The sequence below is a fragment of the Corvus moneduloides genome, chromosome 1, assembly GCF_009650955.1.
Source record: "Corvus moneduloides isolate bCorMon1 chromosome 1, bCorMon1.pri, whole genome shotgun sequence".
Classification (NCBI taxonomy): Eukaryota; Metazoa; Chordata; class Aves; order Passeriformes; family Corvidae; genus Corvus; species Corvus moneduloides.
Genome location: NC_045476.1, coordinates 64,922,519 through 64,947,805, shown reverse-complemented (window position 1 = coordinate 64,947,805; position 25,287 = coordinate 64,922,519). Strand labels below are relative to the sequence as shown.

The 25,287-nt window shown below is 40.8% G+C and overlaps 2 protein-coding genes across 3 annotated transcripts in view; both read left to right on the top strand.

Moving 5' to 3' along the window:
• CUBN (cubilin) overlaps positions 1–16,075 on the top strand; it is a 143,648-nt gene extending 127,573 nt beyond the window's left edge. Inside the window, exons 60-67 of the mRNA XM_032113394.1 lie at positions 9,311–9,516; positions 10,390–10,552; positions 10,749–10,957; positions 11,604–11,751; positions 11,870–12,051; positions 13,165–13,330; positions 15,137–15,372; positions 15,767–16,075. Of these exons, the coding sequence (XP_031969285.1) occupies positions 9,311–9,516; positions 10,390–10,552; positions 10,749–10,957; positions 11,604–11,751; positions 11,870–12,051; positions 13,165–13,330; positions 15,137–15,372; positions 15,767–15,874 (1,418 nt within the window). The 3' untranslated portion in view covers positions 15,875–16,075. The remainder of the gene's footprint in view (positions 1–9,310; positions 9,517–10,389; positions 10,553–10,748; positions 10,958–11,603; positions 11,752–11,869; positions 12,052–13,164; positions 13,331–15,136; positions 15,373–15,766) is intronic.
• Positions 16,076–22,349: 6,274 nt separating this feature from the next.
• The window catches only part of RSU1 (Ras suppressor protein 1), a 103,725-nt gene continuing 100,787 nt past the window's right edge, over positions 22,350–25,287 (top strand). For both annotated transcript variants that reach the window (XM_032113372.1, XM_032113383.1), the window contains exons 1-2: positions 22,350–22,431; positions 22,709–22,820. In XM_032113372.1, the coding sequence (XP_031969263.1) occupies positions 22,712–22,820 (109 nt within the window). In that variant the 5' untranslated portion in view covers positions 22,350–22,431; positions 22,709–22,711. The remainder of the gene's footprint in view (positions 22,432–22,708; positions 22,821–25,287) is intronic.

The window sequence follows — 25,287 nt, the reverse complement described above, 5'->3', positions numbered from 1 at the left end:
AGAAAGAGGTAATTGTCTGGTTTGCAAAGCTGGCACTCAGACAGATCAGAATGAAAGGCCTTTGTGGCAGAGCAAACATAGTCTTCTGCTGAGTCATTGAATCCCCTCCCTACCCCTAACCAGTGACTTTCTCATTTGATAGTCTGAGAAAGTGTTTACAGATAAGGAAAATAAGTGGTTCTACAGGCTTTGCCAGGAAAAATATTCCCACAGAACCTCATGGTTATTACTATTATTAACTCTTCCTTTGCTTCACTCAAAGTAATTGTTATAAGGACCTTTAAGATCTTGTGAATGGTCTTTAAGTCTTGTGAATGGTATTCCAGGTAACTTAATGTTGCTTCACAAGTTGTTGTCTTTAAACCCTGAAGTATCAGTTGTTATGGATCTCCTGCAGCCTGGGTTCATGTTTCCAGGGTGAGACCATCAGGAAATCCCCAAGGTCTTCCTCTTCCTGTTGGCATTTAGTCAATTTTTTAGCCACTGACTTTAGATTTATTGGTGCAACTTGCCAGATATTCTCCTTAAGCACTCAACAGAACTCAAGCCAAGCTCTTCAAGTCAGTACCATGCCCGATAATTTCCTAGAGTGAGGAGAAGACTTTTATGAATAAACTTTGACATCTCTTAGATGTTTTGGAGGGGCATTTCTGGAGGCTCCCAAGGAAAAATAGGTTGAGATGTTGCATGGGTTACTCAGGAGCAGTGAGTTGCAAGTTATAAAAGATGCCCAGGCGGAGGTATGAGTTGTGTGATGAAGAGTCCGTGGCGGTGAGATGCTTAATGGTAGGTCTTCTCTCTTCATTGTGGGAAGCAAGCCACAAGGACTAAACCACACAGTCATTAGCAAGGATCTTGGCAGTCCCATGCTAGTATAGAATAGCCAAAAAATAGAAAAGCATGTTACAAAAGGAAAATATGAGTCACATCCTATAAATGTTTCCAGTTTGGCTTGCCTAAAAAATAGAGCCAGGAAAATATGTGACACATCTTTGTACTAGGAGGTCTCAGATTATGCTTCAAATAAAAGACAATAAAACCATGAAGATCTAAAAGCCTGTTATCATGGTGCTTTAGAGAAGCTCCCTCATGTCTGTTAAAAGATAAAACCCATGTGGTTTTGTGAAAGTACAAATGCAATCAGATGACAATTAATAATGATAAATCTCTTGAATAAGGAAGATGATATCTGTAGAGGAACAAGAGGCCTCATTCTCTGTTGGATGACAAGGAGCGCATTATTCTCTATTTGCCCCAGGGAAACACAACTGGATAACGTAATTATTGCTCTCTGTTTCATGTTGTGAGTGACCCTGATATATGCATATTGGAAAGAAGCAAACAGAAACAGTACATTGTTTCTGTTTGTAGCAAACTAAACTGTATCCTTTCCCCACAAGCTCTTCCAATTTCTTTCCTGATGAGGCTTCTTTTAGGAATACTGCCAAAATCTAGGGTTATCCAGGCACACAAAGAGTTAAACCCTGAAATTTTTGTAGAAAACCTTCCCTGTTTTTATTAAAACAATTTGTTTCCATCACCGATCCTGCCCCCAATAGAATATTCAAAGTCCCCTACTAGACAGAAAAAAGAGACTAAAAGAAAGTATGAAATAGTGTTAATTTGACTGTTCAGCAATGTCTCACCTTTCTTGTCAAATATCTTTTCTTTCCCCATGCTACTCCATACACTGTGCAATAAAAAGTGCAAATTTCACAGGCAGCATTCTTTGTCATAACCCGCTGTTTGAGTGTGTTTGAGGCAGTAGAACATACAGCCTCATCATCACGGTGTGATGTGGTTCAGAGGGTTTATCTTTTCACTACTTCTGCTGCTAAGTTTGAGCACTTATCAGCCTCATTTTTTGAATACTTGGGTGTACTCTCAGGCAGAGCTGGTGAGCTGGGCTGACTGGAAGATCCCAGCCCACTCCAAGTGTTAGATCTGTGGAAAGACAGACTCCTCTTACCTTAGTTATCACTGACCTTTTTTCTGCCTTTGTTTTCAGTCCATAAAATGAGAATTATACCCCTTTTCCACAGCCAGCATGTGCTCCTCTAGACAATCAATAAAAGGATAAGAAGAGAGAAATCAATATCAGCTTAAGGCATTTGGTTACATGAGATGTCCCTGTAAAGGAAGGAAAGCTACGATCTTTCTTCAAAGAATGAGATCTGCGTGTACTGAGCTTGTGACTTGGCCAAAGATCTCCTGATTATCTCTCGAGCTCTAAGGGAAGACCTGAGTTTTTCAGCTGACCCTGGCTGGCAGGGACAGAGCCTGCACATACCTCTGCCATCCCTGATGTAATAGCACAGATAGGACTTTGGTGATAAATGGGGCTTCTACACATTTCCATGGCATGACCCTCTTAACCTCAATTTGTGATCCTTCTGAGACTTATGATACAAAAGCTAAGAAGACATAAAGATTTGGATTTTATTTCTTGTTTTAAAGAGTCAGCAATGTCTGTTGGGAGATGTAGCTGTGACTTTATTAACAGGAAATCATTTCTCCTTGAAAGCTCTCTGCTTGTGCACATAGCTCCATTGTCTCAGCAAAGAAAAATACTTCACATTCTAAACCATCAGAGAACGATCAAGGGGTCTTCTGCAATTCAGGTCTGCTCACTGAGGCTTTCTAAGGAATTCACATGAATTTACAAGCAGCAAAGTGTTGCACATGGTTAGATAAGTGGGTTGAGTCAGAAGGCTCTTCCTGAGCTTTATTCACACAATACAGGTAAAACTGCAACAGTTGGGACAGTGGAGAAGGTGGGATAGAGGAAGGGAGGAAGATTACCTGCCTTTTCTCAACTGCCCTAAATTCTGCTTGACTTCAAGCTGTGACCAGCCTTTTCCTCTCCCTTTTTTATACTATCTTTTGTTAGCATGCAGGAGAAATTCAAGTTTATATGCTGTGAAAGATGAGCATTGTGTACTGGATGAATACCACTGTGGTCCCTAGTTTGCATTATTTTGGGGCTTTTGAGCTCATGGGCCATGATTCCCCTGCAAAAGGCACTGCACAGGCAGAATAAAGCAACTATCTAAAGTCACCAAAAAAATTATGATTTAAACACTAAACAAAGAAAACCCAACAGATATAGACAGGCAAGAAGAATAGGGCAGCCACAATGAGAATACCAGTGTTGTTGGCTCTAGGGCAGAAGAAATGTCTCGTAAACCTTTGGCAACCATTAGGCTGTTGGAATGTTAATTCCTGAAACACCCCATCCTCTACATTGTCCTTAGTTTGCTCAGCTTTTCCCTCAAGGACCTCTCCATTCTTCTTACACAAATCATCATTTCTATTAAATGAATAGTGATCATTTTACATAAGAAAAATAATCATAAGCAAGTATAGTTTAGAAGAAAAATAGCTGGAAAAATTAATCTTCCCTTATATACCAGAAAAATGCATTAATAGCTAATTTCCATAAATAATCTAGTTTGCATCTAATAGAAATAGATTATAATCTACATGCTTTTCTTCTTGATAAGATGATCTGTAATTTACCTGATAAATCACCCAGAGGTATCTGCCTTCTCTTATTCTGTTTGCTGTGTATTGAATTACTTATTTCCTGTGTGGAATTGAATACTAAATGCCTGTCACTAACAGGTTTACTCTCTCTCCTAATGAAATTACAGTTTACATTTTAAAAATTTGATCCAGTGGAATTTTCACAGCATTTTATGCTATTTTATTGTATCAACAAAAAAAATTGCCTCATTTAGTTCTAGTTCGTGTTCTGTCCTGCAGACTGAAACTATGGCTTACTCTATGTTCGGTTTCTAAGTGTACATTTTCAGCATTGTTCAGCATGCACAGTTGCTGCAGATTCTTTTGGGCTTGTTCAGACTTGCTGAAAAAGCCCCCCACAATTCCAAATGAGCAATATAAGGTGTAAAATATAGTTTTGGATATTCTGTTGCACAGGCCAGGGGTGGGTGTCCTTTTGTGTGTCATATCTAAATTCTCATACTACCAGAAGTAGTTCACTGCACTGGTTTATGTAATTAATGTTGGTACCTGCTGTAGGTGGCACCAGGCACCTGCATTGATAACAGCAGTTATGGCCTGTAATGGGACTCAGCACAGCTGAATCCTGAAAATTTTTCTTCCTCCCACAAAAAAATCTTAGAAGCATGTGTCCTTGACTGTGGCATGTGAATGCTGTTGTGTTTTCTCATGTCTTTGGAAAAGCAACAGTGACTTGCAGAGATTTCACACTTCATTAGCACCGGTTTCCAGGGGTGTATCTCAGGGTGCCCAACCTGAACTTGGAACCTGGTGCTGCAGAGGGTCTAGCTGAGAAGTAAATTGTCTAAATGTAACAAGTCTTCTGGCAGAAATTTCTTTGGGCTTTCAGTTCACACAATTTTTGCCAAATATATTACCCATTAGTATTAGACATTTCATTATACTGTCATGGATAACTTATGATTAGCTTTACGTATTAAAATAAGTGAATAAATTGTGGCTAATAATATCTTTTCTTGATCTTATTATAGTCTATGGAAATAAGAACATCTGTGACAGGATCAGATTATATGATCATAAGTCACAACTCCCAGACTGTTTCTAAATGTATTTTGGGGCTCAAATATAAAAATATCCCTCAGCTTGAAATCTCACTAAATTTAGAAAGCATTTGTGGTGTTGGAATACATCTCTTTGGTGTCTTTGAAAAGAATACAACTGTTGAGCTAAGGGATTGTCTACGAATGCCTCTCAGAAATGTCAGTTAATTGATCACAGGGTGACAGAATGGGTGATGTTGGAAAGGACCACAGTGGGTCATCTGCTCCAACCTCCCTGCTCAGGCAGGGTCATCCTAGACAACATTGCGTAGGATTGCATCCAAACAGTGCTTGAATAACTCCAGTGAAGGATTTCTTCTTCCAAAGCAAAATAAGTAGAAAGGACTTGCATGCTCAAATTGGACAGATAAGAAGAAAGGCAGACATTCAAATGAGAAATTTCTGTCTGATCTGAAAAATTGAGGTGAAAACTTACTTTCTGACACAGTAATTACATATCTTTGTAGTGACTAAGTGGTTAAAAGTTGATGGGATATTCAGATTAATGGAACTTCAAAAAACTGTGGGTGAACTCTGCTGGCATGAATTGTCTTAGCTTGACTGAAGTCAATGACTTCTTCAGCTGAAAATCTGTCCTCTGGTGCATACAAAAAAGACGTGAGGAGACCTTTCTCATTCACATCACAAGAGGGATCTGCAAAGGCTTAAGCAGCTGTGGTGCCAAATATGAACACTACTTCAGTATTACTAAATATTGGAATTAGGCAAAACTGCACATCAGCCTTTGGTCTCCCAGACAAGGATCAAGGAGATGGATAGGACATAGATCACAGTTTTGCAGGCTTAGGACAGAGCATGTCTGGACCGTTATTCTTGGTATCAGTCCAAAAAACCTTAAGGATACAAATTCCCTCTGACTGCATTTGTGAAATCCAGCTAAAGCAGGATACTGGGGCTTTACAGTCCTAAATGTCACTGCCTGCCATTGCCAGGCCATCAAACCAGTCAAAAAACATTTCTTCATAACAGCTAGTCTAAGGACTCTAAAGGGCCTTGTGCTTTCAGAGGTCTCCTGAAATGTTGCAGGCTCTGTGGATAGGGCCTGCAGCCACACAAAATCACAATGTTGGTGCAGTGATTGCCAAACACAGGAACAGATCAGCTTCAGAAGGTTTACCAACCTTCAGTATCAGCCACAAGACAAAGCAGAATACAATTCCCCACTCCACCCTGTCCTTCTGAGCCTTACTGCTTGAAGCCATGATCCAGATAAGGTATGAGGTAATTATTAGCCACAGTAAGTCCAGCCACTCCCATGCACTGGAAATAAGACCCATCAAGAAAGAAGAATTAGTCTTAACTGCACTAATTTTTGCGTATACCCATCTTTAGTTCAGATCAGAGAGAAGTCTAGAGGGATGCTTCTAAGTGAAACCAAAAGAGAGTCAGAAGTCTTGGAGGGAATTTTCATTACTATCGAGCAGAACGAGACCATTTCTTTAACTTTGCAGCCTTCTAGTAGCTGTATAGGGTGCTCATTTGTAAAAGAAGGGAAAGACAGCAAAACTGCTTTGTTGTCTTTTGAAATGTCAGTGGTTTAGTTGATTCTGATAGATTCAGTAGGTTACCCTTTCATTGCACCCATACCTGTATAAATGAACCGTGGCTGTACTTCAAAGGCAGGAAGCTTCAAAGATTTATCTTCATCTTTATTCCATATCTAGAGGGGATAACTCTTAACAGAGAAACATTTTCTTGGTCTCTGCTGTAATGATTTTTATTTGCCATAGGGAACCTTCAATTCCTTCTTTTCTGAATGGTCCTTGAGCCTTTTAGTTTCATTAATGCTTCCCACCAAAAGCAATTACAGATGACAGCGTGTGCCCTAGTTCTGACAATTTGTGTTCTCTGGCAAGCTGTTTATGAGAACAAAATTGCCATCTGATTTATGATGACCTTATGATTTTTATTTCAAATAAGAAAGCAAAGACTAAAACAAGACAGTCAGCCATGTAGTTGGTCCATCTGCTAACATACAAATTGTTCTATGAGGTACGTTTCTCACTATCCTAATCAAGTTTAGCTTTTAATATAAAAGAGTCTATTCTACAAATTAACAGACTTCTCAGCCCCAGATTTTGCCTAGATTTTAGCTACATTTGTTTCTGGCTGTGTTAGGCAGTGATGAATATCTTTCCATTATAAATCATATGGAGGCTGGATGGCTACTCTTTGGCCTTCTGCTCAGAAGTGATGCTGATTTTTAAAGCAATGTGTTTTGTCTTGGCTAAAATGCAGTGAGATAGCGTTTCTCTTAGTTCCCTCCTGTTAAGCAGTTGGTTCTTCATTTACTTGTGGGTGTTACCTTCATCTACACAGTTTCACTATTGTGTAACTTCTAGTGCCTGCAATCAGATGTGACATTGATCAGTACTGAAAAGCACCAAGAGAGATGGATTTTTCAACTAGGACTGCTCTTTATGTGGCTTGATGCAGGACTACTTGATATCTGGTCAGCTTCCAATCTAGCTGTTATTTATAATGTACTGTCCTGTAAGCATCTGACTCTACCCCAGCTGAGCAGGCCAGGCATTGTGAAACATCATGTTTATTAACTATAAATCACACTTTCAGTTATTTATGTCCCCTTAGATGATATTGCTGGCTATACTATATTAGTTGGAATTACTCTTCTGATAAGGAGGATTTGGCCTGCTTCTCACTCTGTCAGGTCCTTTTCATATGCTGTACACACAGAGCCTACCCACATATGAATTCTTTGTCATTAGAGCTGTGTTCATAGCTGCACAGTTAGCAGTGAATTTCACCACTGCAAAGTCCAGACATATAATATTAAAAAAAAAAAGGATGATCCTGCAGCACTGAGAGCCTTCTTGTCACATGGCTCTGTGGCAATTCCCTGACTCGTGTTGCCATGGTCTGACTGGCATGTCTGCAATTCTACCTTTGAAAAAGAGGAAGGGGAGCTTTGTTAGAGTCTGACCCATATATCAGTCCAGACTCAATATTGCAGGGCTGGATGGTCAGACTATGATCTATGGCGTTTATATGCTTAATGTTATCTTTAGCAGACATTGTCCAAAAATGCTGGCAGGAAACAGCCCCAGTAAGATTGTTTCAGGGGAATGGAATAAATCACACAGAAGGGTGAAACTGCACTCTTAGGGCCCAGGCACCCTCCTGTCTGACATTTTCCTCCTTCCTAGACTATTTGTGAGAATGTGATTTATTGCTCACATTTCCCCTGCTGTTCTTGCCTTCTGCAGTGACACTGGTATGAATGCTAACACTTTTCCAAATTTCTGACTTCATTAAATGCCCACAAAACTGGACTATTAATTCCTGACTTTTTCACTTTGTAATAGGTTTCTTCTGTTCATTTTTAGCTATAGCAAAAGCTGAAATCTAATGTTACTAGGATTTTGGGTTTAAGCAAACTGCTTTACAGGGTGGGGTTTTCTGGCTTTGGTTGGTAGAGCAGGATGACTTTCAGCCTTAGTCACTCTGCTTTAACCACAACAGTCTCGCAAACCCCGGGTTACTGATGCAATCCTGATCTTGGATGCTGATTTCTCACCAGAACGATCTTTTGTAACACTGTAGCTCAAGTAAGGTACAGTTTTATATGTCTGGAAATGTATCAGCGTGTCAAGGTTAAGTCACTGAGTGTGCCAGACAGGCATATTTTACACATGCAGATGAAATTCTGAAACCCTGCTTGTGTTGCTTAGCCACAGCTGTAGCTTCATTTGTTATTGAATGCTCATAAATGGATTTGCTGCAGAAGAAAAAGGCTGCTTGCAGTTACTCCTCTGCTCTGTGCAGTTTACAAAAACTCTTTCCTCAGACCCCAAAGCAAGAGTATAAACAAGATTTTATTTAAATTCCTGAGTTAAGTAAGTGGCCAGGAGACCTCATAGAGACTGGGGAAGGAAATAAATGAATTGATGAGCACATTTACTAACCCAGTCCAACCTCTGGAAATCAAACTATTTAAAAAAAAAAAAAAAAAAAAAAAGCTTGTGATAATCTGTGTTTTTTGCTTGTTTGTAATTCAATGCGACAAATAACTGCTTTTCCCCAAAGGTAATTTCTTTCAATGTGACTGACTTTATAGGGTTCAAATTTTCACAGTAAATAAGTCAAGGACTTAGCCCTGTCTGTGGGAACCAAATTAAAAGCAGCCTGCATTTCAGAGGGGCTGTAAGTTCCCACCAAGCAAAACGCTTCCAGAAGTAAGTCCCTTTTAGCTAGATTCGTGAATACGGTGTCAGGCTGCCAAATTCAATCCCCCTAGGATGCGGTTTTATTGCCAAAACAAGCAACTTGATTTTATATCACATTTTCAAAGCCAACAGCTCAGTGCCCCCTACTGACTAAATATTCTCAGCGGCCAGCAAGAATCCCGTTCAAAGGTCTTCAGACCAATGCTTTTCTGTTTCATTGCTGCCCTCTGTCTTCTCACAGTTCCTGTTAAAAATTTCTATCGCTACATTTTCAAAGTAAATACTGTTTTTATATTCAACAGAAGTCAAGAGACTTTCTTAAATCACTCTATGAAATCTAATTGTGATTCATGTCTCTCTTTGTGTTGAAAGTCTTTTAATCACTCAGATAGTCCTTGCAAGACAGGACAGTAAAATACTGTAGCACAGATAAAAAGCTGCTGGCTTAACATTAAGGAGTTGAAGATTAAATAAATGTCAGGAATTGCTGTTAAAAAGCTTCTGCTTCTTCAACAGGACCTCAGAATGGCTGTGGTGGTTACTTGTCAACTTCAGCTTCTACCTTTGGCCCTCCAGTTTCCAATGTGACCAGAAGATATGAGAAAAATTTGGACTGTGTATGGATCATAACTGCACCTGTAAACAAACTGATCAACCTCACCTTCACTTCATTTGAGCTTGAAGCACAGTCTGCTCAGATTTGCCGATATGATTATGTCAAAGTAAGAGAGCTGCGTATTTTAACAAGAAAGTATCAGTGAGATACAATCCATTATGTTCTCCATGAGGCTAATTTAACTAACAGAAAATGATCTTAAGAAGAAATTAAATTGCTTAACATAATTAAATATTTTCATTGGGTTAGATTACAACTCCAGATGTCATCCTGTCTTTTTGGAAACCAGTAAGAGTTTTAACATTACACACACTTCTGGTCTCAGACTGCTCATTTAATGAGTATTTATTTCACAGAATAGAAACGAAACAAAACCCAAACACATGTAAAGCAAAACTTCAGAGTAAACTTGCAGATTCATTATCATACACAATTGCTTGAAAGGACTTAAATTAATAAAATTTTTCATATCTTTTTTTCATCAAAAGTCTTGGTGCTCAGTGCTCACCTGTAGAAGCTATTTTCTTGGAGATGAGCATACAAAACATCAAATAGCAGAATCCTGCTAAACAAACTCCATCAAGGAATGTTATAGATCCTGTTGAACATTTGAGATACTCAATGAAGCAATTAATTCATTCTACATTTTGATGAATAAAATCAATCTTCTCACTGAAAAGCACTTTGAGTTTACATATAATAAAGAAATGAGAATGCCAAATTAAAATGTAATCATTTTTTGATAGATTTGCTGAGACAGCACCAGAATGTTCCATAATGAGATTTACCCTGTCCAACAGAATTAGTTAATATGGCAGTGAATAATTATGGTCATCAAGAACATCCTATTAAAGCACAAGAGCACATACTGGGCTTTCAAGTAAACGAAATTGTAATGTAAGGAGGGGTCAGAGAATTTTATTTTCCTTTATTTGTTTGTTGTGCCTAAACTATTAGTTATATATTTTGCTTCTTTCAGCTTTACGATGGAGATAATGAAAATGCCAATTTAGTTGGAACATTCTGTGGATCTACAGTGCCAGCTCCTTTTCTTTCTACCCATAATTCCTTGACGGTGAAATTTCACACAGACAATTCTGTGGAAAGGGCGGGTTTCAATGCCACCTACACCACAGTGGATCGTAAGTATACATATATATATGTATGCATATAAATTGGTGACACCATTAGCATGTATTTTGCTTTTTGTTTTCCTTCCAGAGACTCAAAGGTAAATACAAAAGTATACCATCCAAAACTCAACTCCATTTGAGTTTTTCTCAAAAAATAGTTTCCCCAGTTTTCACTCTACGATGCATTTGCTACTGTTTTACACAGGCCTGTGTGGAGGAATCTATAATGCAACTTCTACATCCCTGACTACAACATCTCCTAATTTTCCAAATGAATATCCACCATTTACTCTCTGCACTTGGGTCATTGACGCCCCTCCACAACAGCAAGTCAGGGTGGTGGTAGAGGCCTTCCACCTCCATTCCAGCCAGGACTGCTCTCAGAACTACCTAGAACTCCAGGATTCACCAACAGTAAGAAATTTACAGGGGATACTATTCCCCATTCCCATTCAGCTCCCTTTACTGTTTGGAAAGAGAGAAGAAATCTACTGTTTGGTAATATATTCATTGATGATTCTTTGTGAGGGGCACATCCAAAGCATTACTCACCGTGCCCCACTTAAGGTAGGGTAACTGTACACAGACCTCACAGAGGCACTCTCTGCACACATGGAGTTAGAACTGGGCAAGTGTTACACCGTTTTTCACAGTTGCACCAAGTAACAGTGCTGCCAAACTTAACACCCAGAAAATACTGTCCCACAGCAAGTTTTGTGCTTCCTCTCATCCAAGAACCATAATAAAAATGAATATTCATGCCAGAAAGAGTGTTTTTAAAAACACCACAAAAAAACCCCAACTATTTATGTCCCTCATATTACACTATTCTAAACCTTCTTTCATCATTTCTCATTTTGGCATGAGAATACCTGTTATATTATATTTGTTTCTAATACTAATTCCACACGAAATGTTGAGATATTATTAAGTGATTTCCATGAGAACTTTAAAATGCAATTTTATAACTGGTATATAAAGTGTTGAGAGATTTATTTACCTTAAGTAAATATAAAACTGAATTATATCATTAAGTAACGTGTGATGTATTAAATTTCAGCAGAGTCAAGGGTCAGCCCATAGATTCTGTGGCACTGAAACGTTTCCAGTCCCTGAATTTTATTCTTACGATCGCACTGCCATTGTGACTTTCAAGTCAGATGAATATATGATTAACAATGGAGTCCGATTTTCCTATCAAGCTACAGGTAAGCCTGAAGAAATGCCCCAAAAAAATCTATCTACTATTCTCTTTGTTTATTTCATACATTGAAAAGCAATACAGAGATCTGAAATCCTTATATGTTTCTGGTTTTCTGTCTCAAGGTTGCAGCAGAGAGTACAATCAGACATTTGGTTACCTGAAGAGCCCTGGCTGGCCTGGTCCTCACCCCAATAATATGGATTGTTCTATCATTCTTCGAGCTCCCCCAAATCACACAATATCTCTCTTTTTCCATTATTTCAGTTTGGAAGACAGCATCCAGTGTTCACGTGATTTCCTAGAGGTATCTTGCAAGTATACATATTTTGTGAGCCTGTGTAAAAATCTACTGAATTCAAAGGATATTAATAAGTTTGGATCAAGTCTGAGTTCAACTGACTGAATTAGGAACTAATTTATTGCTACAATTTTATGGTGAAAAATACTTAGATGTTATAGTAAGAGGTTAAACAATACACCCTAGTAAGTACAAACCCAGTGAATAAATAGTTTCATTATCAGCTAACTCATCTTTACCTAGCTCTTGTTGAGGTTACCCAGTTAACAAAGTCGTCTGGAATAGCTTGTGTTTGATATTAACATCTATGCATGAACAGAAAGCCATAAATCTGAGTGGGTTTGTTACAGCAGTAGATTCCACCTGGTTGATATTTTTCTCTAGAAAGATTTTTTCCTAAAAAAGCAATTAAAAAAAAAAAAACAAAAACAAACCTGAAACCAACAAGCTCTAGTGACAACTGTAAGATACTTGCAAAAGTACTTCGTGTCAATGAAAAGGGTATCTTCCTCCTACACAATCCTCACTCTTGCAGGTTTCCCTGTTCACTGGTCAGATAGCAAAACCCAGACGTCTGTGGCAAAATCATTATTTAGCTCTCCTTTCATATCCTCTTTACTGTCTCAAGAAATGGATCTAAGTACCAGCATTATTGGAGAACAGAAAAAAAATCAGATTAAATCTGAGCTATGTAATATGATCTGTGTCTTAATGTGACTGGGGAAAAGAGTAGTCTGCAGGGTGAAGAATCAATCTTTTCCTCTGGAATATTAACATTTCTTATGAAAAGCAAAACATGGGCTTGAATTGCATAAGGACATCTTAGCTACTAGTTAATTTTTTTCAGTCAGGAGATACACCACATTATAACACTTAGCTGCCTGTTTCTGATGATACTTGTTCTGTGCAATTACTTACAAAACTCAGACCAGTTAATGGTCTCTTTTTCCTTCTACATAAGAATATGTGGTAGGAAAAAAAACAGTATTAAAATGACAGCTATAGTATGCATGCAAGTCACTACTTAGTTTGTGCTGTGTTTGTAACTGTGAAGAATTGTGCTGGTGTATAACTGGCATAGGAAGTTAATGTTGACAGTATTTTTTGTGTCTCCTGAAGGTCAGAAATGGGAGTGATGTGCAATCACCCCTACTTGGCAGGTTCTGTGGAAACACTGTGCCCAGTCCCATCTTCCCCCAAAACCATGTTGTCTACCTTCGTTTCAAGAGCGATTTTTCAGGGGCTCATGATGGATATGAAATTACTTGGACTTCATCATCAAGTGGTAAGGCTGTAGCTACAAAATAATGCTACATAGAAGGAAAATGCAGCAATGTGGAATTCAACTCTTTTTGGACCCTGCCTCATCACTACTTTAGACCTTCCCTAGCGCCCACAGTCCACCCTACTCAGTCACTGGAGAGATGTAGTTGCTTCTCAAGACCAGTGGGGCAAGATTCATTTCATGAGATGGAAGCAATTCCGTCTCCCTAATATAGACTTTAGAAACCTCAGATGATACAATCCACTTAAGATGAAGACCTCCTTCTTTCACTGAGGGGCTGGAAAATATCAGGAACATCTACCTTGGGATCTACAGAGTGGTGGTGGTGGTGGTGACTCACCTTGCTCTGATAGTCCAGTTGTGATATGCCCTAGAAGCTAGGCACAGCTAAGCCTGAAGAGGACAGGAAGTTGCCCCAAGAAAACAAACTACCTATAATGCTGTGTAGTGACTATGTCATGGACACATTCATGAATGGCTTATGAAATGGCAGTGAACAGCTGGGTAATAGTTTCTTCATGACATGGAGTTACTGGAGGTAGAAAAGCTCGTGGCCAGATAAGAAGCACTGCAGAATAACCATACAGTACTTAGTGACCCAGTGATGGAAAGGCAGATAAAGCTCAGTGTAGGAAAGTGTCAACAAAGAATGTGGTCAAAAAAAAGACAATCCTAACTTTACTTGCAAAAATATGGGCACTGAGTTGACTTTAAGTACTCAACAAGAAGATCTTTGGGGTAAAATAGTTTCATGAAAACAAAAGTTCACTAAGCGTCAGATAGACTGGCATAGTGATAGAAATTATTGGGAAAGGAACAGAGAAGAAATAGACAGCCACTGTATAAATCCATAGTACACACACAAATTGAATCGTGCACAGTTCTGGTCTCTTCCCCTTATAAAAAATCAGGATTAATAAAGGGCTCAAGATTAAAAAGGCTTCTGTATGAGGTATGCTGAGACTTTTTAATCTGGTTAAGAAACTACTGAAGTCTATAAAATCGAGTGATATTGGATCATAAATAGTGATCACCTGTTCACTGACTTTTCCCATAGAAGAACTAGCAGCCATCATATAAAGCCAGGAGCTCATAGGTTCGAAACAAACTAAACAAACCAGTTCTTGATACAATATGCAGTTAAATTGTGGCGCTCCTTCCCACACCATGCTACAAATTTACATGGATTCAAGGGCTACACACACAAGTTCATGGAAGACATCTGATAAACATTATTAAGTAGAAAGATGCCATCTCCAGGAGCAGTAAGCTGAAAATTCTCAGAGACTGAGGTTAATCTGGGGCATGACCTGCACATTTTTGCTCTATAAACTTGCATTTTCCCCAGGTCATCTGCTTCTGCCCACTGTTGAAGATTGAATTTTGATAGAAATGGACTTTGATTTACTTAATATGACTAATTTCTCTGAGCTGTTCTCTATATTTTTCTATCCGATGAGGATTCACTACTTTTCATGCCTAAAAACAGTCACAGTGAATTCATCTCCAGTTGAGTAGCTGGGAACTGAACTGATTAAGGCACAGACTTAAAATATCAGTTCCTGTTTCAAAGAATTTGGGGGGGAGGGGGTGTGGTTTTTAATATTCAGTGATGGTCTAATGTACATTGCATATTCTAGAGCCTCAGTTTTATCTCTTACTTATTAGTGTTCTTAGCCACATTAGTTGTCACAGCTCAGTCTCTCTGTTTTTCAGCACTACTACTAATACTGTACTAATGCACTACATCATGTATTACCCTGTGAAACTAAGCCTTCTAGGCCAACTAACAGTGTCTGCTTCCAGGATGCGGCGGAACATTATATGGCACCACTGGCTCATTTGCCAGTCCCCGGTACCCAGCAACTTACCACAGCAACACTGACTGTGAGTGGGCCATTACTGCGCCCCAGGGACGAATTGTCACAGTGAACTTTGATTTCATCAGCATCGATGACCCAGGGGATTGCAGCAGCAACTATCTGATCCTCTACAATGGGCCAGATGCCAGCCATCCCCCTGCCGGGCCCTACTGTGGCACGGTACGTATTGCCTTCCCTCTGTGACCCCAGAAGTGGTTAGAAGGAATTTTTACTGTTTCGTGTACAAGACCATTTCCCTAATTCTGGCAGGAGTTCCACATAGATGAGTGGAAGCGAGGCATAAGGCAGGCGTGGCACCTTAGAAGCCTTCCAACTCAGACCATACAGTGACATCTAGTGGGAGGCATCAAACAAGTTTGCTCCGTACTTCGTTGTATTTGTGATTTAAATATTTGCAATAGCCTGAGGGAGAAATGCAGCAGCAGTAACTAGAACAGACCTGAGATCACTGTCAATCTATGGTCCAATTTGTGCCTCAGTTTTAACTCTCTGTCTCTTTCAAAGGATCTTGATGTTCTATAAAGCTTTTCATTTTTCTTGTCTTTCATTTTAGGACACAAACATTGCTCCATTTACTGCTACATCTCATCAAGTCTATATAAAATTTCATGCTGAATATGTGACTTTACCATCAGGATTCCAGTTAAGCTGGACGAGCTAAAACACTGTTTATGAGAAATATATTACCATTCCATGCTATACTGAAGAGACTCTAGATCATAAAGGAGGTTTGAAGTCCAGTGATGATAATTGCAGCTGAAAGAAGGTCTTTTAAAAGTTACTGTAAATGTAGCTATTATGAATTTGGAATTCTGTCAAAAAACCCCTTGGTCTCCCATTGTACTGAAAATAAACTATTACCTACCCAACTGGGAAAAAGAGCTTTTGCAACATATTATTTATATTCTTCTACATAATTTCAAAGTTTCACAATTAATGCTATAAAAAGTGAATTACCCAGGATAAAACTTACACATTAAGTTAATAAGAGGACAGAAGACATGAAGTCGTCTTTAATTAGTTCTCTAGAGTTACGTGGTTTTGTCCCAAGCATCTCTGAAAATATCAGCTTAAGTTTTATTCAAATTAGATCAAATCAGAATTTGCTAAAAAATGGTCCCTGTCCTACAACCACTTAAACAGATAACTGTGCTGAAGAACTTTCAGTAATACTGTGCATTGGGTATAAGAACCCAGCTGAATCAGTACTTGAGCATTCACTGAAGTTTAACAAAGCAAGGACATGATATGGTTCTAAATCTTAACCACATTAAGAAGTAATGTCAGGATCAGAGCCCTATGTTCAATATATTCAGATACCTGTAGTTATACTTGTTGAATTACATTTTCAAGCTTCAAAGTCTATTTTATGACTGAATATAAAATACTTTTGAGACTTTTAGTAACTATGTCACTCTTCTAGTCAAATTGTAGGCAACTACCTAGACATTTATGAAACAGATATAACTTTGGAATAGGGCAGACATAAAAATATCAATTGACCTTTGACTACAATTAGTTTTTCCCTTCCCCAGGCTAACATACATCATACATAAAAGATGTTGTTGACAGGGTATACAGAGGACACTGATTCCCACCATGAAACATTTTTTGTCACAATCCAGAACAAATGACCAATTCATTTCCTGAATGTCAACTGTAATGGACAGACAAGAGAAATTTGGACAGCAGCAAAGGAACATGGCCTTATGAGAATTCTTCCTTCACAACTATTACAAGGAGTCACTCACAGTGAAAACAATTCCTTAATTTGATCATTCCAGTAATAATTGTGAAATTATATTAAAGTGTAAGTGGCAGTTTTAACAAAATCTAGGAACACTTTGAAGATTTCCCAGTGAATGCCGAAAAAGCCATCATTCCACAAACATACAAAACTTTATTACAGCTGAGCAAGCAGATACTCTGATTAAGATAAAATGTAGAAAAAACAAAGCAGACAAAAAGGACAAACTATAAAATACAACTGAAAATCCTCTGGTGGTAAGTTAGAAAAAGAGAAACCTGTGAAGTCCCACTGGCCAACAGAATGAGATGTAAGCCAGCATTTTATAATTGTCCAAGGATTAAGAAAAACTGAGTCTATGTACAGGTCCACTCAAACTGATGTGGTATTTGCAGTCAAAGGATGATGCAATCTTTGTCCATATGGTTTATTAAAACTCCCTACAGGTGACAGCAAGCAATAAAGAAACATCTGAACTGTCTGGACATAAAGCCACAAAATAAATTCTACAGACAGCAATGTGTAAGGAACTCCAGGTACAATCAAGCATGGATTGAGTGGTTTGCCTGCAGAGATAAGGAGGACTGTATTGGTCCCCTGTGGAACGCGGCATCACAGGCTTTATGAACGTCCATTGTGACTCTGACCTTCCTATGACTCACCATGGATTTGGTGCAGTTGGTGCACCAAATCTGCAGTTGGCAGAGAATCCCCTCAAGTTCTGGATGCTGTCACTTGCTGCTGGGTGGCTGGACGTGGAAGCATCAGATTTTGGGCATGAATCAGCTTGGCAAGAATGTTGTCATTTTCTGCATTTCACCAGCCCGGAGCACAGCTCAGCTGGAAGCCACATGTGAAAGGGAAGGATATGTCCCCCCAAACAGCTCCCTGCCACTGCAGGCAGTGTTCTGTGGTACGTTCATTGCTCCTGCTAAAAGTGGATCAGCCCTGTCAGAAATGCGTTCTCAGGTTAAACCTCGGCCTTTTTGCAGGTGTGACAGAGCATAAAATGGCAAACAGAAACCTGCATGTGGTTTTAATGAATGAAGTTCATTAGTGGCTCTTCAAGGCTGGTGTCAGCTCCACCTCACACAGTTTAAGGACACCAAGCTGCCTGAGGACACGGCAGTCCCTGAGCTCACCGCACTGAGGCTGGTCTGCTGACTTAGGGACTGCTATGGAGATGTGCTCTGGGCACCTTCACATGCCTGAGGCCATTCTGGTAACACAACCTCTGCCCTTAGGATCTCATGGGGAACTCTGTTAAATTGGTGAGTTTGCTGAAATCTATACTTCAAAAAGACTGATTTCATGAAGAGAAAAAGCGTGTTTCACCTCAAAGCAATTAAATGCTTTTGGACATTTTTTTATACAATAAATACTTGCTGCTGGCAAGATCTTCTGTCGTATCATCAAATTTAAAAAATCATTGGAATTCTGCAGAAGAAAAGACTAAAGAGCACTATGAATGGGAGGAAGAGAAATTTTTAAGGTTTTTTTTTAAATCCAACAATAACTAACTAATGCTTGGCACATTTTTAAATGTTGGAAGTACTCAGTACCTATGCATAATTTTATTGACAAATGAGTAAAATGCATGAGGTTATTTAGAGAAAAAAAGAGGTCCAGCAGAGAATTTGTGCTCATGAAGACTGTTGAATGAAGCTACTGGTACAAGGTTCAATTGATCTAGCCAAACTGACTCTCACCAAAAATAGTCGAAGTCTAAAATTAGAGTAAATTATCAAACCCATTCTTTAAAAAAAAAAGGAACAAAGGAATAAAGAAACAAAGTAACCTACTGCTGTCCTCTAATTTATATGAGGAGCGACAACAAAAATACCAACTAGAGAAGTATTAAAGTGGAGGTCCTTAAAGAAGAGAGCTGCTATTAAGCCATGTTTCTGTCTTGGAAGGTAAGAAGTAATTTAAAATACTTGCTTTAAAAGGAACCCACAGCACACACAAATAAGCAGAACAAATGATCTGGAAAGAATTATTCCATGGAACTTCTATGTGCTTTTTGCAGTGTACAATTCCAAAGAAAAAAAATCTGTGTTTAATAAGAAATATAGCTTCATCTCACAACACTGCTTTTACGTCTGTGTACACTGCTATTTTATAATGTCATTGTTGTGAATGCTGCATGTCTGTATTGCAATAACTGCATGGCTACAGCCTCCCTCTGTCAATTGCAAAGCACGGATAATGAATGTGCAGGTTTTCACTTTCTAGAGCCTGCATGGTTTTATGTTACATGTAAATCTTCTTCTGCTTGTTACTATAGATGTTTATTCTTATAGAAAAGTAATTTTATGAGGCAGTTATATATAAATGGTAAGCCCTCCAAAGATCAGGATTTGAAGAATAAGCACTAAAATGTCTGTAACAACGTTTTTAATTGCTTTTCCCATGTAGCAAGACTGTTCTTTGGAAATGAGAAATAATACCACAATGAGATATTCTTAGGGTTATAGTTACTTGAAGTAAAGGAGACAGAAGATACACAGCTAAATGCCAGAAATCATGATGCTGGTCAATTTAAAACATTAGCTAATTTTAGTTAAATTTACAAAGCAATTTTGACTGAAAAACAGTTTTCAATTGGTTCATTAAGCAAAGGAGGAGGTGTCTCAGTTCCCGATAATAACACAGGATACGTGTCCTAGGCACCAGAATTAACAAATTTGGAGTAATTATTTTTTGTCAACTGCCAAACTAAAACTGGAGGATTATTTTTCAGTCCTAATTAAAATGAAATGCAACAAAAATTCATGGGATTGACTATATTGTTCCTAATACAAAACAACTGCAACAATACAGGTTTATTAACAAATAAATGCATAAAACGTTTATTAAATGATAATAAAACCAGAGGCCAACTTCTACGAGTTTGCTTATATAAGGAAATGATTGGAAAAATAAATATTGCCAGTTATCACATTTAGTGAGTGTAATGTTGATGGATACCTTTGTAGTAGCAGTGCCCAGCACTACACAACTGGTTTTGCAGGGGCGTGTTGCTGTTGTATGGTTTTGATGACACGCTATTCCTGCATTAATGTTGCCCATTATCACAGCTTTTCTTGGAGGGGGAAAGCAGGGATAGAAATAGAATAATAATGTAAAACAAAATTTCCTTGGTGAATAGAAGTACCTAGGACAGCGAAAGCAATGGAGCCATCAGAGCTGCTCCTCCCCTTGCTGATCCCCAGCGCAGTGAGAGGAGCCAGCAGGAGGCAGGTCCAGCTGTCACTGCCTAGGCGGAGCAGGCTGGAGCACCACTGCAGGGGCAACTTCTCCCTCCTCTGACCAGCACAGGGAAAACTGCAGCTCTGCCACACAATCATGGCCATCCATCGACCTATAGTCACCTACTTTAGCCTGCAGTCCTAAGGACAGAAGGCATATGCCAGTCTCTGCAAAGAACTCAGGCATCTGCTCTACAAACATTTAAGCCAAGTGACGGATTTAGAACAGATCTGACAGATAGCAAAGATATTTTATAGTTGTTTCATAAGCAAAAAATCAGTAGCTATAAGATACAGCAAGACCTAAATAGAAAAAGCTTCTACTGTGAGCTCAAGCACTGTACATGTGGGGAGGGCTCTACTGGCTGGTCCCTAGGCACAGGCTGACCAGTCTCCAGCTGGGGGTATAGAGGGAGCTAGGAATATCTGGGGCCAAAGGGGTTTTGGAATGACTGCATGTACTGGGAAGAGATGGGGGGATAAGAGGAGGGAGACTGGGTGACTGCAGTGACACAGACCCTCTGCAAGAAATGACTCTCCATGACTGCTGAAGGGACAATCCGAAAAATCAGTTTTCATGATCAAGAACCTTTGGACAGTGTGGCTTGCGTAGCTTCCTTCCCACATCTTCTCAGACAATTGGTACTCAGTGTCCAGGAGGCACTGTGAAACTCTAAAAGGAAGGCTTGACAGCAACTCCCCTTTGCCAAATTCAATGCAGACCTGACTGGGGTACGAATTCATGCTCAGACAAAAGGTTTGCTCAAGCAGGACCCAGAGAAGGTCACATAAAAGGTGTGAATAATAGATGAATTCTTTACACAACAACAGGATAATGAAATTACCTACATGGCTGAAAAACCCCACAATCCTGATGAAAGGGAGTAATGAAAATATGTTTATTAAGTGGGGAGTAACTAAATACTTCTATGGTAGGGGTAGAATGTGAATATCTAGGCTACATGCAATGTATTGATCACTGCGTAAATGGGGCAGAGAGAAGAGAGGTGAGCTTCGCATTAGCCATGAAGACTGTTTTTTGGGTGTCTTGTTAGAGTCACGTGTGCTGTTAATTGGAATAAGGAAGCAGGACCACACTTACAGACAATTAATCTGCAGGGGCCTTTGCTACCAAATGACACCTGTGATCATTTGCCATGAAAAAAGAGCAGCAGACATGTTAGCACTCAGGTCTTTGGGACAACTGACTGGTGGCAGTCAGGGCATTTTCTTAGATAGGAAAGGGATCCAGATTCATGTTTCTGCAGACAAAAAAAGAACTGTACATCACTGTCCTGTGTATCTGAGTGACAGTAGGTTCTGCTGAGAAATCCAGCTACAAGGAAGTTCTTCCAGTTGTAAGAAAGACCTGAAAGCAGACAGTAACTTCAGGAAGGTCTCAAGGTAGGAAACTCCAATTAGGAATAAACATGCTACAATTCTGCAGTCTGATATTAAATCCTTACATTCCAAAAAAAAGGAAAAGTTGAAGGCGCGCCTCCAGAAAATTTTTTATTTGCTGGCTTAGGCAAATGTTCATCATCTTGGTTTCTGCGGATACCATTTTTAGGCTACTAAGTAACACCATGGGGTGCATATGCAAAATTCAAAGCTGTGGTTCTCAATGGGTAGCTGGCTTTAGGTAATTTTATAGATTTAGTCATTAATTGCTCTGAACTTCTGCATCTGTTGAATGACAGTAAGTAGGAGCTTCTTAACTTCTACGGAAGAGGTTACATGCTTAACTAGATTCTGGGCAGTAAGGCTGTAACTCCAACGCCAAGGTCTGTCGAGGCCAGTTACAAGTGCTCAGAACACGGACCCAGTCTTGTGACCGGTATTGCTACTAGAGCCGACTAGAAAATCCATGAAGGCACCTGAAGAAAAGGAAACCGCTGGTTAAATGCACCGGGTTTTTTTGCTGTGGATTATTTTGGCGATCATGTGTTTTGTCTCCAGCAGCCTTTCCAAACCCGGAGCGCTCCGAGCGTCCCGGCCCGACCCCTCCGGGCCGCGCCGGCTCCGCCAGGCGCTGCTGCCGCCCCCGCCGGTCAGTGCGGGCGGGGCTGCGCTGCGCCTGCGCGCGGGGGCGAGCGGGGCGGGGCGGGGCGGGGCGGGGCGGGGCGGGGCGGGGCGGGGCGGGGTTCCGCCGGGACCCGCCCGCTGTCCCGCCGTGGGATCCGCCCGCCGTCCCGCCGCTTCCCACCGGAGCGCCGTGCGGTGAGTGCCCTCGGGGCAGGGCCAGGCCGGGCCTGTCCTCCGCCCGGGCCGGGAGAGCCGCCGGCATCCCGGGCAGTGCTCCGCCGGCCTGGGGCGGGCGCGGCGGACAGGGCGGGGCGGGACGGGACGGGGCGGGGCCCCTCGGCGGCGCCGGACAGGGGGATTCGCTGCCCTCGGACCCCTCGGAGACGGGGCTGTCCCGGCGCTGTTCCGGTTGGAGCCCCCGGCGGGTTTCCCCCGCCGCCCGGCTCACGGCTTCCATTTCTGCCCCGCCTAGACCATGTCCAAGTCCCTGAAGAAGATCGTGGAGGAGAGCAGGGAGAAGAACCAGCCCGAGGTGGACATGTGCGACCGCGGCATCTCCAGCATGCTGGACGTGCCCGGCCTCTGTAGGTACCGGCGGCGGCGGGCGGGGAAAGCGCGGAAACTTCCTTATTTGTCCCGGGCGAGCAGGGCCGGCCCTGGGCGCGGGGTGTCCGGGCCGCCCCGCCCCGCTCCGGCCGCTGCCCCGGCCCTGCTGCGATGGTGCGGCCGCCCGGGACTCTTCGGTGCGGGGGTGGCCTTTGGGCATGGGGGGCTTAGTGAGAGATCCATGGGCTGAGCGAAACGCCCCGCATCAGGCTGCCGGCAGCACCGCAAGGAGCCGTGCGTGTGTCCAGGGGAGCCCCGCACCGGGGCTCAGCGTTCCCTGTCGTACTGCTGGCATTCTAGCACTTGACTGATGGGGAGACTTTCCCTCTTCTCCGTCGTGCTACTGAAACAAAAATCGCCAGCCACGTAGCATCCCCACTGGTTTTTGAAAGGGATAGGGTGACATCAGCCTGCAATTGCGCGTGGCTGGTCTCTGAAGGAGAAGAGGACAGTAATACACAGATACAGCAACATCATGCTTTGGGTATTATACAATTGCACATGCTTCCTGAACCATGGCAGGGTGCTGCTGTTGGTACGGTACATTTGCTGTAGTTAATTTACAGTAAATACAGCATACCAATAACAACATGCTGTTACAGTTCTGGAGAACACATAAACGAAGAGCAAGTCAGGTATCTTTGCCTTGCTAAAATGCACATGATGGTATGGCACAGCCAATACTCAGGGAGTTAAAGTTGTGACTGACTGTAGTGTGCCACAGGCTGAAATTTTTCTAAATGCGTGATGCAATGAGGGAAAAAAAGCAGAATTTCAACCAACCAATGTACTTAAAACTTGACTGTATCCTGGTTTAGCTCTTTACTTTGTTAAACTTGATAGCAGCCAGAAGCAAATGTACCTAACTCTTCTTACAAGAGAGATATGAACACAGGGAAGGGTATGGCTCCCTACCAATGCGCCATTATCTGCAGTGTCAGGAGCACATCAAGGTGTCTTCAAGCACATCAATAAAGGATGAAGTCTTAAGTACAGTTTTGCAGAACTAGGTTCTGTACTTTAGTCTTCATGCTGTACTTACTCTTTTCCTGCTTCTGGGCGGTGCATGGAACTTTGGGAAGATGGTGGTGTAAGGACTATGTACGTGAGCTCACATTAAATAGTCACTGCATTTTTATTGGATGAGCATTTATTTGAGGCAAAGTAGTGTTTAGCTCACATTAATTAAAGATTAATTTTCAGAACTATACTTAGATCTGTCGAGTATATGGGGCAGCAACAGAGTACTGTTGCTTTTGTTAAGTAGACTTGGTGCCTTCTGTCAGCACTAGACGCATAATTAATTAACCAGCTTTGATCTTTCAGCATAGAGAAAGGATAATGTTGAAGCACATTGATAATCCTAAAAAAAAAGCTTTTCTTGTACAAAGACTCTTTAGGATTTGTTGTTCAGGCAGGGCCAGGGACCGCAAGGTGGAACACTGTGGTCCCCAGATGTTCCCTGATACCAGGTTGCCAATTAAGCATCTGAAATGTCTTTGGCAGGGAGCTCCCTACATGGGGTATAGACTTGTGGTACCCTAGTTAGACTGCATCAGAGGGGTCTCTGCAGATACTCCTGGTACATGTTGTGTGACTTGATCTAGCATGGGGATTTGGGGCTTTCTTCAATTTGGGATGAAAGTTAGGGAAGGGGGAAATGATGGCTGATTTCTGTTAAACTAATTGCTTTTTCAGTTATTGTGGTCACTGACAGAGAACAGATAAGTCGTGTTTTTTGGGTTTGGGGTTTTTTTCTACCATGAAAGTATTTGCCTTCTGAAGAAGGATTACCTTCTGCCAAATAAAAAATAATGAATAGGTATTACTTTTGAATTTTTGGTAATGGTTTGAGGAAGTGTTAAACTTGTTTTCAAACCCCTGTCATCTGACTCCAAATGGATGGTCTTTTCTAATGTAGATTGGGTGTTTGGGTTTTCTCTGGCTCTCAGAACTGGCATGTAAACTAAAGGAGACTGACCTGGTACCTTTCCTTCTCTGTGTTTTGCACACCTTTCCAGGACGGTGTTAAAGCTTGCCTTTTCAGCTATTTTTTTTTTCCTGAAGTGAAAGATCATGAAGTAAAGATCTCTGTTAAAAGCAATCATGACTATTCATGTCCAGTGACTCTTCTTGCACAGGGTTTCATCTCTAAGGAGGACCACCAGCAGATGTTGAGAGTTAAGGTAATTTAGATAACGATTGTAGGGAATGTTTTTGACTATTTGAGTTTTAAGGACTTAGTAGGTTGGAAGATATGCCTGAGTTACAGTGGTCAATAGCCCCTGATCAGGATTTTGTGTCATGTAATTATTTAGTGGTTGTGAATGACCCTACCAGAGGTGCCAAATATCCCCTAAAGGTAAGCTGGTCCCTATAGTCCTTACTCTTCAAGGACAGGACCAAGCCCTGTCTCATTGCACATTTGAGTACTTGCTGCAGAAT